This window comes from Natator depressus, chromosome 8, assembly GCF_965152275.1.
Source record: "Natator depressus isolate rNatDep1 chromosome 8, rNatDep2.hap1, whole genome shotgun sequence".
Taxonomy (NCBI): domain Eukaryota; kingdom Metazoa; phylum Chordata; order Testudines; family Cheloniidae; genus Natator; species Natator depressus.
Genome location: NC_134241.1, coordinates 51,665,612 through 51,682,958, shown reverse-complemented (window position 1 = coordinate 51,682,958; position 17,347 = coordinate 51,665,612). Strand labels below are relative to the sequence as shown.

At 51.6% G+C, this 17,347-nt stretch overlaps 1 protein-coding gene across 2 annotated transcripts in view; it reads left to right on the top strand.

Annotated features, from left to right (window-relative positions):
- Positions 1-17,347, top strand: part of LOC141992223 (ADAMTS-like protein 2) — a 44,149-nt gene that overhangs the window by 18,368 nt on the left and 8,434 nt on the right. Inside the window, exons 3-12 of one of the 2 annotated variants that reach the window (XM_074961043.1) lie at positions 6,114-6,189; positions 7,126-7,228; positions 7,493-7,638; positions 8,387-8,510; positions 11,381-11,461; positions 12,896-13,071; positions 13,398-13,842; positions 14,064-14,499; positions 15,302-15,408; positions 16,672-16,798. In XM_074961043.1, the coding sequence (XP_074817144.1) occupies positions 6,114-6,189; positions 7,126-7,228; positions 7,493-7,638; positions 8,387-8,510; positions 11,381-11,461; positions 12,896-13,071; positions 13,398-13,842; positions 14,064-14,499; positions 15,302-15,408; positions 16,672-16,798 (1,821 nt within the window). Of the gene's footprint in view, positions 1-6,113; positions 6,190-7,125; positions 7,229-7,492; positions 7,639-8,386; positions 8,511-11,380; positions 11,462-12,895; positions 13,072-13,397; positions 13,843-14,063; positions 14,500-15,301; positions 15,409-16,671; positions 16,799-17,347 lie in introns of those variants that run through there. The other variant, XM_074961044.1, reaches the window with a different exon arrangement.

The following is a 17,347-nucleotide window of genomic DNA, read 5'->3' as shown; positions in this document are numbered from 1 at the left end:
ACGTCTCTGGGACTTCCTCCTCTTTTTCATTGTGTGGACCTCTCCAGGGCCAGCTCTAGGATTTTGGCCTCCCCAAACAAAAAAATTTTTGGCCGCCCCCGCTTTTTTTTCGTGCCCCCCGCCGCCGCCGCCCCAACTCCACCCCTTCCCAACCCCTTCCCCAAATCCCCAGCCCCACCTCCTCCCCTGGGCATGCCGCATTTCCGCCCCCCATTGCTTCCTGTGGCTCCCCCCGGCCCTAGCTCACCTCTGCTCCGCCTGCTTCCCTGAACACGCTGCCACTCCACTCTCCCCGCTGTCAGGCGAGGGAGAGGCAGCGTGTTCAGGGGAGCAGGCGGAGCGGAGGTGAGTGAGGGTGGGGGGGAGCGCAGGAAGTAATGGGGCGGGGTAGAGGAACCGCTCCCCGCCCCAGCTCGCCTCCGCTCCACCACCGCCGCCTCCCCCGAGCGTGCCGCCGCTCGGCTTCCCCTTCCTCCCTCGCTCCCTCCCAGGCTTGTGGGGCGAAACAGCTCAGGGGAGCAGGCAGAGGCAAGCTGGGGCGGCGGGGGCACATTTCTAGGGGCGGCAGGGCCGGCGCTGGAATGCTGCCCCTCGAAATGTGCCGCCCCAAGCACCTGCTTGCTTGACTGGTGCCTAGAGCCGGCCCTGGCCCTCTCTCGCTCAGATCCCCTCCTGCTCCCTCCATTCATTCCCTCACCTCACAGCAGCTGATGGCCTGTGGCACTTGCCAGTGAACACCTGCTGCTCTCTCTCAGCCAGGCTATATTGCTGGTGCCTGTCAAATCCGCCACTGAGGGCGGTGAGGGCGGCGCAGGGGGCTGGAGCGGAAGCCCCTACCTCCACTAAAGAGATGAATGAGACCCCTGGAGAGGCATCTCTTTAACCTGCTAATGAGACTCCCTGGATGCTAATGAGAGCTGGCATCTGAGAGTGCAGAGCGCTCACTGTGCCTGCCCCTCTCCTCTGCTCCTTTCCATTCTGCATGAATGCACTTCTAAGCAGAGGAAGCCCAGGCACGGCCTCCTCCTTCTTCCCTTCCTTCAAAAGGAAAAAAAAAAAACAACCCCTGCTTTTATGTGGGTTGGCTAGCTGCATAATTAGGATCCGGATGTGCAGAGGTGCCTTCCGTCTGGAGATGGCCATGATTCTCAGATAACTTCACCACTAACAAGACATGCCAGTGTCTGTGTCCCCCCTCTGCCCGGTGAGCACAGACACTGCCATCATAGGAGAAAGATGGGGAAAAGAAATGGGAAAGGGGGCCTGAGTGCCCCCAGAGTGTTCCCTGTGCCTTCCTAGCTAGGGCTCTGTGTCCTCCAGGCCTGATCCAAAGCCCAGTGAGTCCTTCCACTGACTTCAATGGGCTTTGTAACCGGCCCTCTGTAATTCCACAGCCAGGGAATTTGCTGCAGAATCTACCCCTCACTGCAGGGTTTTGCTCCAGAATTCAAGCTTGCATTTAAAAACAAAAATATAGAAAGCTTTCTGCAGCTGCAAAGAAAACCTTCCAAGCCTCAGCCAAGTGTACACAGTGCTGTGATATCTGCCTGAGTCTGCAGACAGCCTGAAATAATGCTGCCCTGTTTCATCCCAAGGGGATGATAACTGTGAAGTCTCAGGCTGCACACTTTGTTTCCGGCATTGTTTAACACTTTCACTGCTAACGCTCTGCAGAGTGAGCCAATATGCTTATTCCATGGTCTCAAACTGCACCCCCAGCTACCAAAAGATTGTCCCCTTCTCAACTGTCAAGAACTCCAGCTCCCCCCCGACAATGTCCGCTGCAGACCAGGACGAAGGCACATTGGTAGTGCTGTGCTGGGAAACTTGCACAGCATTTGGATTATTTTGCCATCACAAGCACCAAATTCACGCAGCCATTTCTAGGTAACTGCCGTGCAATAGATTGTGCCATCACCACACAATGGCCCAGTGAATCCTGAAACTGACCAACTTGGTCACAGGGCTTCTGTTTCATTAGCGTCTGTTAGGAGCATAGGATTTGCTCAGGAAAAGAGCCGAGTGTTGCTCTTTCTAGTGGGGTATCCTGTCTCTGGCAGTGGTTAAACTGAAGGCAAAAAAACCAAAACAACCCACAGGGTGTACCACTGTACGGTGTTATCCCTGCAGGAAGAATTTCCTGCTATGCCCTGACAGGTGAGATTTGTCAACCCTATCATTATTTTAGCAAATACAGTTAGCAGTCATCAGGCGACCTACCTAATCTATTCCATGCATTCTTAACCTGGGAGGTGCAAGCAGGTCTCGGAGGATTGCAAATGTGGCACCCATTGTTTTAGTTGACACACAGGCTTGAACCAGGGACATCCCGTGTTAAAAGCATAAGATGCCACAGCTTGAGGTAGGATCAGGCCTCTATAGCAAGGGCTTTAACAGCTCCATATCCTCTGTAGATCAGGCACGGAGGGGTACCTGTAACACTCACCAGTGGCTTATACAAACACCCTCTCTTTCTTTATGGGTAGATGGGGGAGGAGCCCAGCATCTTTTTGCTCCAGTAACGTGGCACAGCTGGCACTGTAGGTAGCAACGTGCTATATAGAACAATGAGTTTCACATAGCTTCTGCCCATACTCTTCCCAGGCCCCTCCATTTCTTTGCCATCCGGAGTAGGCTCAATACATTGGTGGTTGGCTTCCAAAAGCATCCTGCCACTCAATCTGCCCAGCAGGGACTGGGTGGTGGTTGCACACACAGACAAGTCTGTACCAAGCCCTTACAAGGTATGTCTACACAGCAACAAAAAGCCCACTGCTGGCCCATGCCGGCTGGCAGAACTCAGGGGAAGGGGCTGTTTCATTCAGTGCAGGCTTCCAGGATCAGGCTGGAGCTGAGTTCTGGGACCCTCCCACCTTGCAGGGTCCTAGAACCTAGGCTCCCAGAACCCAGGCTCCTGCCCAAGCCCAGATGTCTACATGGCAGTGAAACAGCCCCTCAGCCCAAGCCCTGCAAGCCTGAGTTGGCTGACACAGGTCAGCTGTGGGTGTCTAATTGTTGTGTTGACATACCCAAGGTGACAAGTGTCTGGGTCAGTCCAATCGCTGGTGCTACGGAATTCCACTCTTCTTAAAATGCCAGTCATGGTGTTTGACTTGCTTGTTATTTGCCATCTGGGTGTTTTTGCTAGAATGCCGTGGGACTCGGGTTATCTGTTTTGTGGGAAATTCCGCTGCTGTGTATTTCTTTGCAGTTCTGACACGACCAAAAAATTGCAACAGTTCCCTCCAGCCAAAATAAACTAAAATTGTGTGGGGCTGATTGTAACGTTTGGATAAAATTCATACATTTTGTTCTGATTTAGACTTTATCATATACAATATTTAAAAATGGAAGCCGTCATTTTGAAACAGAAAATGGAAACATTACATTGCAAAAAGGTCAAAGTAGTCCCTCTGGACTTTATTGCACTGCTCCAGTCCCATTTTTTTCTAAACAACATTTTGTTGAAGTCAACACATTTCCACAAAACATGGCGGTATTGACAAAATGGATTTTTCCGATGGAAGAACGTTGTGTGTGAAATGTTTCAAACAGCTCTAATGATTATTATTGCCAGTAATCATGTTTGTGTACAGTAGTACCCAGAGATCACTAGAGTCAGGGCTCCACTGGGCTAGGGGCTGTACATACACCTAGTAAGAGACTGTTCCTGCCCCAAAGAGCTTACAGGTGGGAGAGGAAAGTGAGGGGAAGTGATTTGCCCAGCATCATACAGCAGGTCAGTGGTGGAGTCAGGAATAGAACCCAGGGCTCTTGAGTTCTAAATGAGTAGGCTATGCACTGGATCACACTGTCTGTCACAGCCCTGGTAAAGAGCTCCTGCCAGACGCTCACCACTGTAGCCTGATTGTTTAATGGTGGCAGTAACTAACATCCTCCCAACCCGCGCTTGTAACTCAGATTGCCCAGGGATTAGAAGATGCAGCATTGCAAGCAGCTGGTGCATGTGAAGCAGTGATTTCTCAATTAAAACCAGGAGTATTGATTAACCAGGTTCGGTTTATGAATATGAAGTCAGCTCCCCCGCTGCCTCAAAGCATGAGTCACCGGACCCGATGCTACTGTTGATTCAACTTTAGGTACCTTTAATATTACAACACCAAGCTGTTGTGTTTGGGTCCCATGCACTGATCCGTGTGCTTTTAAACATCCCTTGGTCTGGGTAGGCTCCAGCCTCTCTCTCTCTTACTTTGGCTTCTGACACATTTCCTGAGCACAGACTCTCTGTTAGCCACTCATGGAAGTGTGACCAGTGGGCCCCCAGGACCAGTGCTGACCTCCCAAGATATCCAAGTTGCTTAAGCATATCCCTTCCCAGAGCTTCAACCTTGCGACCACTCTGGTTTACTGTTTACCTCTTCAGAGACAAATGATAGCACGTAACTCAGAATAAAACACCTATACATCCTTCCCTGCCTCGGTGTCCTCACCGCTCTTGAGCATTCGTTGGGCCTAAGTCAAACTCTTTTAAGGAGTCTAGGATCCTTCCGCTCCTCTTTCCCTCCTGCACAAGGCTTCTCCTGTCTCTCCTGCTTCTGGTCTCGTCTCCCTCTCCCCAAAATGGCTAGCAGCAACCTCACTTCGCTTTCATAACTTCCAGTCTCCTTTGTCAGTCTGCTTCATCAGGTGAGCAAAGTCCCCCACCACGCAGGGGTGAAAGTAAGTCAAGTGACTTACCGGTACGCTGGGGCCAGCTCTGGCCCCTGGAAAGGGCGGGGCTGAGGGGGTCAGAGCCAGCCCCAGCCCAACCTGTAAGGTAAGTGCCCCCCCTTCTCCTTCCCCCCTCCCCCACTGGGGTAGCAGCAGTAGCCCAGGGCTCCTGGGGCTATTTAAAGGGCCCAGGGCTCCCCTGCTTCTACTGCCCTGGTCCTTTAATTAGCCACTGGAGCCCTGGGGAAGCGGCAGGGCTCCAGCGGCTATTTAAAGGACCGGGGTGGCAGAGGCAGCTGGAGCCCCGGCCCTTTAAATAGCCCCTGGAGCTCCCACTACCCCAGGGCTCTGAGGGCTCTTTAAAGGGCCTGCGGCTCCCCTGCTTCTACCACCCCTGTCCTTTAAATAGCCCCCGGAGCTCTGGAGTAGCAGCAGCGGGGCTCCGGTAGCTATTTAAAGGGCCAGGGCAGTAGAAGCAGGGGAGCCCCAGGCCCTTTAAATAGCTGCCGGAGCCCCGCAGCTGCTACCCCAGGGCTCCAGCAGAGGGGCTCTGGAGGCAATTTAAAGGGCTTGGGGCTCCAGCCACTGCTGGGAGCCCTTGGCCCTTTAAATTGCCCCCTGGGGAAGCCGGGCTGCCCCAATACGGTGCACCGGCTCTTGCCGGTATGCCATACCGGGGCGTACCGGCTTACTTTCACCTCTGCCACCAGGTGATGCATAGCTTAGTGACCACCCCACCTGGGCAGCCTGGTTCTTCTGTGTGGCAGCAAACTCTTTGTCCAAGGGGGCTCCCATGTGAATAGAGGACTAGCAAGGTTTAATGACCTGCCATTGTTAACCCTGTGCCACTAGCCCTTGGGATTTCATCCTAAAATGAAGGTAAAAGACAAAACAGAAGGCAAACAAGGCCCACATTCAATATGGAGTCCGCAGTCTGATAGAGGTACACAGAGTGTCCCCACTATCAAACAGAATTCATAAGTTGTACATAGATCCCCAGACTGTCACACTGTTTCATCAGTCGTTCTACCTGGACAGAGAGAGAGAAAACGGCATAGCCTGGAGGAAGGTGGCAGTGCTCTGATGCTGCCATTCTGACCAATGTAATACCCCCGCTGCTATCGCTAAGTGAGAGCATCCCACCCTAAAACTGGGGCCCTTGGAAATACATTTTTTACACACTGTTACATAGGCTGTGTGTGACAACCTGGATGCAAAACCAGCTGTTCTAATACACACTCCTGTAAAATTACTGCCTGACTTCTGCGTCTCTGTTCTAAGCTACAGGCCACAACTGTCTTACAGCCTCTGTGTTTTAGCACCTCATAGTCCTCCAAACCACTGGTCACTCCTCCCACAGCTATTTGAGCATAAGCTTTTGTGAGCTACAGCTCACTTCATCGGATGCTCCTCCCACAGCGTAGTTCTTCTCTGCCTTTCAGACTCCACCTATCCCAGGGAACAAACAGCACCATGTGCGGGGGCCAATCCAAGCACTACCAGCTGTGCCAGCAGCAGGTAAGAACCTCTCCCAGGGCTACGCATTTACTCTGAGGGGAATGACATGGCCTCAGTGGGTGCTCACAGGGTTATTGTGCTGGCGCAAGCCTACTGGTTGTGCCTGAGATTTGGTACGGCAATGGCAAGCAGATTAAGGGTCTGAGCGGGACAGACATGGGTCACCCCAGAATTGAGACAGTCACAGGTGTGACTACAGCTCTCTGTTTTATGGATAAGAACAAGGCTAATGCTGAGAGCAGCAGCAATCTTGATTCAGTGCCACTAGCCCCAGTGAAACACTGATGGGCATTTCATTAATATTAATACATCAATAAGAAGAATACTTAGCTTCTTCCAGCCATAGATCTCAGAATGCTTTACAAAGGAGGTCAGTATCCCCATTTTACAGATGGGGAAACTGAGGCACAGATAAGGCAGTGACTTGCCCAAGGTCAGCCAGCAAAGCAGTGGCAGAGGCAGGAAATGATTCCAAGCCTCCTGAAGCCAGGTCCACTGCCCTATCCACTAGGGGAATCAGCAAGGAGTAAAACTGCCACAGCAACCCTCATCTGAGGATCTCAAAGTGCTTTACAATTATCTCCATTTTACAGAGGAGAAAAGTGACTTGCCAAAACTCCTAGAGCAAGCCAGTGGCAGAGGGGAATGGAACTGAGGAGTCCTGACTCTCAGCCTCTGCTCTGTCCATTAGATCCACTAGCCCCTTCTGTAACATCCAAGTGTCTGCCCACAGCTCTGAGATGAGAAGGGCCTGCAGGCTGTACTAACTTCACATGGACCTTTCTTGCATTGCTCTACCAGTGGATCCTAGCCTTGACCTAAGGGGCCACGCTGCTCTGGAACGAGAGAGGAATTCCAATCCCTTGGAAGTTTTCCCTTTCTGTAGTGGGCTGGTTTTGATCTAGGAGGCTAATGTTAGCTTTGCTTTTTCTGCAGCCTTGCCCAGCCAACATGGCCAGCTTCAAACAACAGCAGTGCGCCACCTTCAATGCTAAGGCCTTTGGGAAGCACTATTACCACTGGACACCTCTCTACCCAGGTCTGTCCATGGCTGACCAGCTCAGCATGAGAGATGGGGACGAAAAGTACCTGGGGAAACCTGGTCAATGGGGGTAGAAGAAGGAGAGTTTCCTTCGGGTGTGGGTGGGTAGGTGCGTAAGCTTTCCACGTCTCTGGGCCAAGGCGCTCCCCTGGGTAGCTGTAAACCAGTGACCTAAAGGAGAAGACTGTCTCACTGTTGGTCCTGGAGCCATCCTGTGCCCCCGCTGCTCTGCCCATTGCCATCTCACCTCTCTCCCTTCAGATGATTACACGAGTATCTCCAACAAGCCTTGTGACCTCCAGTGCACCACCAGGAGTGGAGAGAGACAGCTGATGGCCCGAGCACAGGACGGCACATCCTGCAAAGACAGGACGTACCAGGGGGTCTGCATCAATGGCAAGTGTGAGGTGAGGCACTGGGAGGAAGGGCTGTGTATCGGGGGCTGAAGGCTTGGTTTTAAATCATTGTCCTCAAGCACCACAAGTATGGGCAGTAAAGTGAAACTGAACAGCTGCTATAGGGTTCCTGTAAATGTCACATTAATAATGCCTGTGTAGAATGGAGCAGTCAGGTTTGGGCTGGGGAGATCATTATGTGCAGCCATGTACTTGCATGAGGAGCATACATTCTCCCTTGAGCCTGGAGAAAAGCAGCAGCCTTGGTTTGTTTTTGAAGGAGCACCCAGCAGTGCAAGAAGTTTTAATCTGTTAGCGAAAGCCCTCTTGCGTTGCAATGGTACTTAAACCTCAAGACTCCATAGGACAGTGATTTGGCGGCTTGGCATTGCTGCTGCTGGATGTGCTGCCTCCTGGAGACGGTCATTGCCAAAATGACATTGCCCCACTAAAAACAGCTGCCTGCTGGCTCAGCAAGGCCATTCTTGGATGCATCCCCTTTCAGGGGAAGGACATTCCAAACCAATGTCCCAGCAAGGTGGGTCGGTTAAACATAAGTGCAGTATGAGCTAAAACAGCCCTTCACCCCACCTCAGAGTTCTTACTTCTGTGTGCCCAAGACATGTAAACTCTCACTCTAGGGATTTTCCCCAGTTTAGAATCTCCCTTACCCAGTAGGTCTGTTGTGGACACCCCTTGCTCCAGAGTAGGATTGAAGACCTCTCTGGTAATGTTGTCTTTTCTTCTGTATTTCTTGCAGCCGGTTGGGTGCGATGGGAGTCTCTACTCATCCCGGACGATGGACAGATGCAGGGTGTGCGGAGGGGATGGCAGCACTTGCTACCGGGTCTCAGGAAGCTTCCGAAAGGGGATCTCACAGTTAGGTACACCCTGTTAAGTGATGCCCATCAAATAATTTCACATGTTGCTTCTTGCTAACATGGACTGCCAACTAGGGCAGAGTCTGAACATCCCAGCTGAAGGAGCTGAATAATACCTTGCCTTTCTTTCCCCATGTAAACCAAAATGATGGTATTTTGTCTGTTCAGCTTAATCAGCAGAGGAAACTGGTTTGGTTCGCTGTATGGTTAGTTAGTGAGGTTTTCCTCCATCACTTTATGATGTGAAGCGGCAGGGGGTCCTATTTATATCTATTGATCTCAGCATCTTGCCCATGCCCGATGATGTTAGGAGTTCAATGTGCTTTCTTTTATCTCTGCTCTGAGTTGATTTTACGCTTGGATGTTAATCTTGTACGAGGAGGGTCACTACATTTGTAAATGTGTGCTGCTGTTCTTGGTGACAGCAATCGTTCTCCTGTATTCTCCAGGCCGATGGGCTGCAGAGGAGGTAAGTGTTCTCTGAAACGTCGTCCTCTCTCAGGCCCTACAACTCCCCTCACTTCTACCCCTCTCCATACTCCCACTCTTCCCTCCTCACAGAATGATGGGATTGCTGATTGGTAGAGCAGCACTGTGATGCACTGATAACCAGAGAATACTGATTGTAGGACATTCTGGGACACCTACTCACTCTACTTTATGGTAATTCCACTAGACTGCAGCACCCTCTACTGGATACAGCCCTGTTGTAACTGCACCCAGTGCTCTTCACAGCTCTCGTGGTTCGTTCTCCTTTTCTGTGGGAAGAGGAAAAAGTTGAATCAGGAGTGTTTTTTGTTTGGTGGTTTTCCTTTCCCAGGAACAACTGCCAGCTCTGAATAAACCCAACTCCAAAATGCACTTCATTGCTTTTAAATGTGACCTGCAGAGGATTGGGTTTGTGCCCGTTTGTGCTGCTTTAGAATGGATAAAGAAGGCCTGAAACAGTTTTCAAAAATAAGTATTACTTTCTGGGTTTGGGTTTTTTGAAATATCAGGATCGTCACATCTGGTACTCCGCGGGGTCTTGGGGACTCTGAGATTTGTATGGTGAGCTCTCACATGTTAACTGAAGGGGCAAGGTAGAACAAGGTGGGGGAGGTAATATCTTTTATTGAACCAACTTCTGTTGGTAAGAGAGACAAGCTTTTGACCTTACACAGAGCTCTTCTTCAGGTCTTGGAAACTTAATTAGGTCATGTCTACAACTGGCACCGCTGTAAGATCTCTCATGTAGCCGCTCTGTGCCGACGGGCGAGAGCTCTCCACTTGACATAATTAAACCACCTCCAGTGAGCGGCGGTAGCTATGTTGGTGGAAGAAGCTGTGCACATAAGCGCTTATGCTGGCAAAAGTTATGTCACTCAGGGGGGTGGTTTTTTCACACCCCTGAGTGACATAAGCCAACATAAGTGGTAGTGTAAACATAGCCTTAGAGTGTGTCAGCTAAATACAAGTGGAACAGATTGTTTAGCATAAGTAGTTAACACATATTTCAAGGGGCCCTTCAAGATGAAGTGGCCTGGTAACATCTCTCCAGTCATTGGGAGGAAAGGAAGGGGGGAAGGGTAAGCAACTGTGGGGGTTGTTAAAGTGTTGTAATAAGCCATAGATCCATTGTCTCTATTGGGCGAGGTGGAAGCAGGCAGTTGATTATTAACAAAAGTGCATCTTAGATATTTGAGTTCAAAAAGTGTTAACAACACCAGCAAACCAAAACAGAGGCCAAAAAAATGTGTCTAAAACTCTCTTCCCCACACAATTGCTCATCTTGTATTTGTTGTTATTTTTACTATTTAGATTGCAGTAGCAAAGATGATGCTGCTGCCGATAGAGTGAGACGTATACACTCTTTTGTGATTCCAGCATTTCACTAGGTCTCCCGTCACCATAGAGTTTTGCATGGTAGAGAAGACCCACATTTCTAATGTCAAATACAATCTGATAAAAACCTTCTTTACCCAGCATTAAAAAATTGGCTTGTGCATTTGCTTGTTGTTTTCCCCTCCCTTTGCAGGTCACCTTTCACTCTCCAAGGGGAAACTATCAGGTTGAAAGGATGAGATCTGCAGCCCTTGATCTCTAGGTTGCTAGTTCAGATCCAACCTTGGGCAGTAGTTGGGCCTTTATCTTTTTGGGCTTGTGGCTCTACTGGGTGGGATGACTCCCTCATGCGCCCAAAACTAATACTTTCTTCCTGCCTCAGAGTTTGACTCAGGACTCAGATGAACTCCTGAGGTCTGCAGCAGCTCAACAGACCAGGCAGGGATTTTTTTTAAATAATGAATCCTTGACTGCAAACAAACACACACACACACAAAGAGGGAGCTGGGACAAGACCCCTTCTCCTGGAGCTAAAAGAGTAATTCTTCAGCGTGCCCTGTGCGGCAGGGCACCATCCCCCTCCTGCATGGACACAGAGCCAGCTTGCTGCCGCTGACTACACCCGTTGAAACATAACAAAAGCCCATCAACCACTCCCAGGCTTGCCAACCCCTAATGTTCAGAAAATCATGAGATTGGCTTTAAAATCCTGGGATTATGTAAAAATCATAGATGTGGCGTTCTTTTTATTTGCCTTCTGCTTTTTGAGCCTTTAGGATGCACCAGGGCTCACATGTTGAAGCTTTCTCCACAGCCACAAGGGCTAGAAACTTATTTTTTCTTTAAGAATGAAGGCAGAACTCATCCCATCTCCACTTGACTCTAGGAGCTGGGGCGTTAAGGACAACAACAATATCATGAGACTCATGACAAAACCATGAGTTGGCAGCTCTGCAATGCCCTCACTGAGCCACCTGTGAGGCTGGAGCAGCCTGAGTCTCTCTCCTGCCTTGGGTTTCCCAACCCTTTGTTCTGTTCCCACTCCCCAGGCTATGTGTTCATCACGAACATCCCTGCCGGCGCCACGGACATTCTCATCATCGAGCGCCGGAAGACTGAAAACATCCTGGGTAAGCCACAGAAAAGCACGCAGCGGATAGCACGTACCACCGCCAGAAGTGGGGCATGGGCTGTGCTCCTGGGAATGGTGCGGAGAGGACAGGCCCCGACAGCAAAGGAAGGCAGGAGCAAAAGCTCAAGGGGAGCCTGCAGGAGGCCCTGTGCATGACCACAGCCAGGCTGGAGCGGGTAAAGTCACACCGGAGCAGGGAAGGTGCTGGGGAGCAGCTTTAAGTGGGTGTGAGCCCCACAGAAATGGGCAGATCTGGACACAGGAATCCCCAGCACCTTGCTGCATTGACTCCTGCACTGCTATTTGTGACCCTCTCAGAGAGGAGGGTGCTGGCGACTGTGGGGGGAGCCAAAGGCAGCGTGGCTCCTGAGTGAGTGGGAAGCAGCAGGGCGGGGCCAGCACACCGGGCAGCTGAACCAGGATTCTCGGGGTGTCCACCTGACTTCCCTGCACCCCCTCTGGCAGCACCGAGGGATTCCTCTAGAACCCTTGCCCCGTCCCTTAGGTGCTAACCAGGGCCGGCTCTACAGTTTTTGCCACCCCAAGTAGTGAAAAAAAACTGCTGCCATGGACGGCAAAAGGAAGAAGCTGCCGCTGAATTGCCGCCGCGGCCGGCGAAGCTGCCGCCCCTTTCGAACTGCCGCCCCAAGCTCCTGCTTGGGATGCTGGGGCCGGCCCTGGTGACAACTGTACCCCTCTGGCAGGTGTTTCCGTAGGAGGGAAGGATACAGGCTTTAGGAAATAAAGGATGGACAAGACCATCTGTGATCCTCTCTCACCTGGAACAATCCGTTAGGGGTCACACGCTCCTTTGTGTTGGATCTTTGCTTTCTGCATGGGCTGGGTCGCAGCTGACGTGTTATTCTTGGTGCTTTCAGAAAGCAAAGGGCTGAGAGATCTAGCTGGAATGAGGCTGTTAGGGGACCACAGATACCCTGACCAGCCCTGCCTCCATTGTAATTCACTTGACTAAAGCCAGGCTCACACTGTAACACTGGATCGAAACAGCCCTGAATTTGTGGGGTGAGGGTTAGAAAGCTAGCTCTGGGTCAGAATTGTGGGTTTCTCCCGACTTTTGAGCTAAATAAATCCAGCTCTCTGGAGGTGAAATTTCTCTATATTTAGCCGCTGTGCCATTGAACCACCAATTTTTCTTTAATACTGCACGTTCAATTCTGCCTCACACGTTGCCGTGGTTCCAGGGATCTGGACTAGAAATGTGACATACTGTAGTGTGAGCTCAGGCCACCCCCAACTTGGTATCCCATCCCTCAGGGCACCGACACACGGAGCCCAAGACAGTGTCTCCCCTTGGGTGATTTTCCTTGGCCAAGGAGTACTTCTCCATACAAGTCAGCATGGGCTGCTGTTGGCCTCTTTTCCTTGAAGTCTGCTTGGAGTTAAGTCTCCTGTCCCTCTCCTCTGTTTGCAGCACTGGCAGATGAATCTGGGCGCTTCTTCTTCAATGGGAACTCGGCCATTGACAATCCCCAGAACTTCCGTGTGGCTGGCACGGTGTTCAAGTACCGCCGCCCTTCCAACCTGCACGCGGATGGCCTGGAGTACGTCATTGCCCAGGGCCCCACCAATCAGTCTCTGAATGCCATGGTATGTATGGAGCTAAAGATTTGGGTGCTTCCCTGGTGGTCTGCTTTCCGAGCCCCAAGACCACAGGTGCCCTGCAGGCAAGGGAATTTTGAGCTTTCCCACGGCTGGGGCTCCTGCCTCATTCCCTGTAGCAATGCCTTCTGGGAGAGATTGGCTGTGCCATTCCTGGGCGGTCCTGCCCGGCCATCATGGGTACACCATCTCCTCTGCGTTCATCACAAAGCACTTACTCTCCAGGTCAGGCTTCAGGGTGTGGGTCACGTGTTTCTGATCCAATAGACATGATACATGCAAATGAGCTCACAGGGTTTTTGTTTTCTCCCCAGTACTATAACTTCAATGGGAAAATGCCCCATATAACGTATGACTATACTGTGCCACACATGCCCTCGCCAGCTCTCCGAACAGCTGCCCCTGCCCTCAAGGCGCCTCTCTACCTTCATCTACCGGACTCCAGCCCCAAACATCCAGCCCCAGTCTCAGCAGATTCTGGGGCTGTGCGTGATTTCAATACCACTTGGCTCTCTCTCTCCCCGGACGATGTCAGCGACCGGTTCCCACCCGGAGAAGAGCATGGAGACCTGAGCTTCAACAGTCAGGACTTCTTCCAGAGTAACTCCACTGCTCAGGCTGGGCCCTGGGGCTGGGAACAGAGGGAAGAGGAAGAAGAGAAGTTTGGCTTCCGGATCAGACAAGTCTACCATGCAAAAGGAGTGGGCGAGGAGGCAGAGGAGGAGGAGGCGGCGGTAGTAGGTGGAGAAACAGATTTGGGTTTGTTTGTTTTCTTGGCTACCTCATGGTTGGGCAACTGAGGTGCTTGTTAAGGGTGGGACTTACAGAAACACTCAGCATTGGCCCACCTCTGCTCTCATCGAAGCCAGTGGGCGCTGTACCAGCTGGGTGGATGGGGGAGGTGGTGAACCAGAGGGGGAACCAGAGGTGGTGAACCAGAGCCTCTGTGGGCTCATTAACGCCCCTGCATTTTCATTTAGCCTCCAGCTTAAACCAGATTTCCATCAGCACAGCCATGCCCTTCAGCGTAATGAGGCCCGAGATGCCGGAGAGCGGTGGGATCGGGGCAGCCAGGCTCCAGCTCTTCAGGAGATTGTGTCACCAGGACCCACAAAATGCTGCCTTTTGCAGGGAACTGCAGTACCTGGCTGCCAAGCTAGGCTGGAAGAACTCAACTGCAGGGCTGTGGAGAGAGCTGGTGGCTGGATGGCCAGAAGGGCTGCACAAAGGGCCTGCCAATACGAACTTGCTGGAGAGCACGAAGGCAGAGGCTTATGCAGCGAGCCAGGAGAAGGCAGCTAACTACAGCGTGATTACAAGCATTCAGAACCCCGTGCTGGGTTCCAACTCAAGCCTCCACTCTGGCCTCGGGAATAGCCACCTGGCAGAACCCCTTCAAGCCCCTGGCCCTGAAAGGTGAGATGCCGCCAGGTTCCTGAGGGAAGACAGGATGCCGGTTATCCTGGGAGGATTGATCATCCCATTCCCATGGTAGCTTTAGGGTTAGAATCATAGAATAACAGAGTTGGAAGGGACCTCTGGAGGCCATCTAGTCCAACCCCCTCCCCAGAGCAGGACCAATCCCAACTAAATCATCCCAGCCAGGGCTTTGTCAAGCCTGACCTTAAAAACTTCTAAGGAAGGGGATTCCACCACCTCCCTAGGTAACGCATTCCAGTGTTTCACCACCCTCCTAGTGAAAAAGTTTTTCCTAATATCCAACCTAAATCTCCCCCACTGAAACTTGAGACCATTACTCCTTGTCGTGTCATCTGCTATCACTGAGAATAGTCTAGATCCATCCTCTTTGGATCCACCCTTCAGGTAGTTAAAAGCAGCTATCAAATTCTCCACTTGGTTCTCCACTTGGGTTTCCCCTCTCTGACTCCTCTGTTATTGTGGTGATGGGGAAGGTGGGACAAAGTCAGCAGCCTGTGCCAGTCCATCTCAGACTCCCAGAACACGTTCCATAGTGCCTCTGCCCCTCCAAAGGGGCTTGGTCACCTCCTACGTGATCCCTCACTCACCAACGTGATCCACTAGCCGTAGGAGATCTTCTCATGCAACCTGATACACGCAAGCCTGCAGGGAAGCAGTAAGAAAAAGAAGCAGATCCACTGGGGTCCCTCTCTATCCCCTGGAGTACCCGAGGAAGGCTTTCACTATCTGTCGCTCATTGCATCCCAAACTAAGCTCATTCCTGCTCCTCTCTCTGCAGCAACGAATTTGATGTGAGCTCCCTGGACCATGATGACATCAGCCTGGCCGACATGTACCGGTGGAAGGTCTCCGCCTATGCTCCCTGCAGCTCCACATGCACTTCAGGTAGGTTTGGTCTGGGAGACTGGATGGCTTTGCAGGACTGGGAATGAAATGTAGAGCCCTTCACCTGAAGGTCCCCAGGTATAGTCCAGCCCAGCAACCAGAAGCTATTATTATTTGAAAGTGGTTTGGTGGCCTCTGTGAAATAACTTGGTGTCCTCAAGCCAGTTTCTAGTGGAGTAGTGTCCACATCCCAAAAGCCCCTGCACCGGTTGGCACTAGGTCACACCCCTATGGGCAATCTCAGCTGCTGGGAATGGCAAGTGAGCTCTCCTTCCGCTGTCTGGGGCAGGGCGGAGGCGCATGGCTAGGGCAGGGTGGCGAAAGCTTGCACTGCTGCTGCCTGTGCTGTCCTTCGTGCGTGGGTCAACAGAGGAATCCCTTCTCCAGGGCCGGCAAGTGCCTTTCACCAGCACTAAATCCTCTTCAAATGCAAATGAAGGATCCAGCTACACCATGAACAAGGGTTAACATTTACACACAGGCACGGCTCCTGTACCTCAGCCGAAGGTGCATGGGAGGGAGCTGCAGGGGAAGAACCTGGGCATGTAGTATGTGATCTTATGGGTCACGGGGGCTCCTGTTTCATTGAGGATCTATATAATTACCCTAACTGGGAGGTGGGTGAATGTTTCTGTGCTTGGGCTGAGCCTTTTAAAACTTGTAATAAGCCATCAAGAAGAACCTGAGCCCAGCTGAATAGTAGGTTCACACTTGGAAATGGTGACGTCCCTTGATGTGAATAGCTCCAAGCTGGGCTCCAAGTCTTGCCAGTTGGTTTCATGTTGGTGGGGTGACTGGAGGGGCTGAAGTATATTTGGTGGGGAAAGGGAGCTGGTACATTCAAGACCTATTAGTCTGCAGAGGACCTCCTGACATGTCTGAAGCTCCTGGAGAGTGGTGTCAGAGTGAGCATAGATACTTCAGAGGATGGGAGCTTTATTTAAGTTTCAGCATCCTTTTGCCTGAATGAAGTGAGACTAGGAGTAAAGGTCCTGGGAAAGCAACCCGTCAGCAGCATCGGGCTGTCTTTGGCACTGGTAAACTATGCTGTGGAGTGTTCAGTTCTGGTCTTGGCTGCTGTCCTGCTGGCCTCATCACGTGGGGCTTGAGCTTTGCAGTTCTCTTCTGGATAATGATCCTGTTGAATATTTGTGGTTTTGCCCTGGCACTAGACTCTCAGATACATAGGCACCATGTAATAGATGGAGCGAGTAGTGGTTTGTTGGAGAGCAGGCACTAAGAGAGATTCATGGTGCCCAGCAGGCATCAGCACCTCCTATGCCATGTGTGTCCGGTACGATGGAGTGGAAGTAGGGGAAGCGTATTGTGATGCCCTGACCCGCCCAGAACCCACTCATGAGTTCTGCACAGGGAGAGAATGCCAACCCAGGTGAGTGACGATATTCAAGCCTTGGCCCCCTCTCAGCAAGACACCCCATCAGCCAAGGATACAGCCACAGATGGGCCTGCACAGCAGCAAACCGAGCTAGGTGGGACCTGGCAAAGACTGCACAGGCAGAATAATGCATGGGAAGCCAACAACCAACAGAGAAGGAGGTACCCAATGCACACCCACGGTTTCAGGTGGGTTTGTACCTAGCACAGCTCGGCCATGCTTCCGCTGCTGCTAGTTAGATTCGTGCTACCTCTAGGAGAACCAGTGTGAGTATGTGCACACAAGCAGGGGGATCACCCCTAGCTCGCAGTGCAGACAGAACCTAAATCAGGGGAAAAGAAAGGGAGAAAGCATGAGAGAGAAGAGGGGTGGGCATAGGTGGGATTTCTGTGTCCTGTAGCTGATCCCACTCAATAACTCTGACGCTGGGTGTCACTTAGCACCCACAATGCAGAGTATTGGAAAGAGGTGGGTAGGGTCTGTCATTTTTTGGTGGCCATCTTGATACAGCAGAGTGAGGAATGACCCCGGAGATGCTTAGAC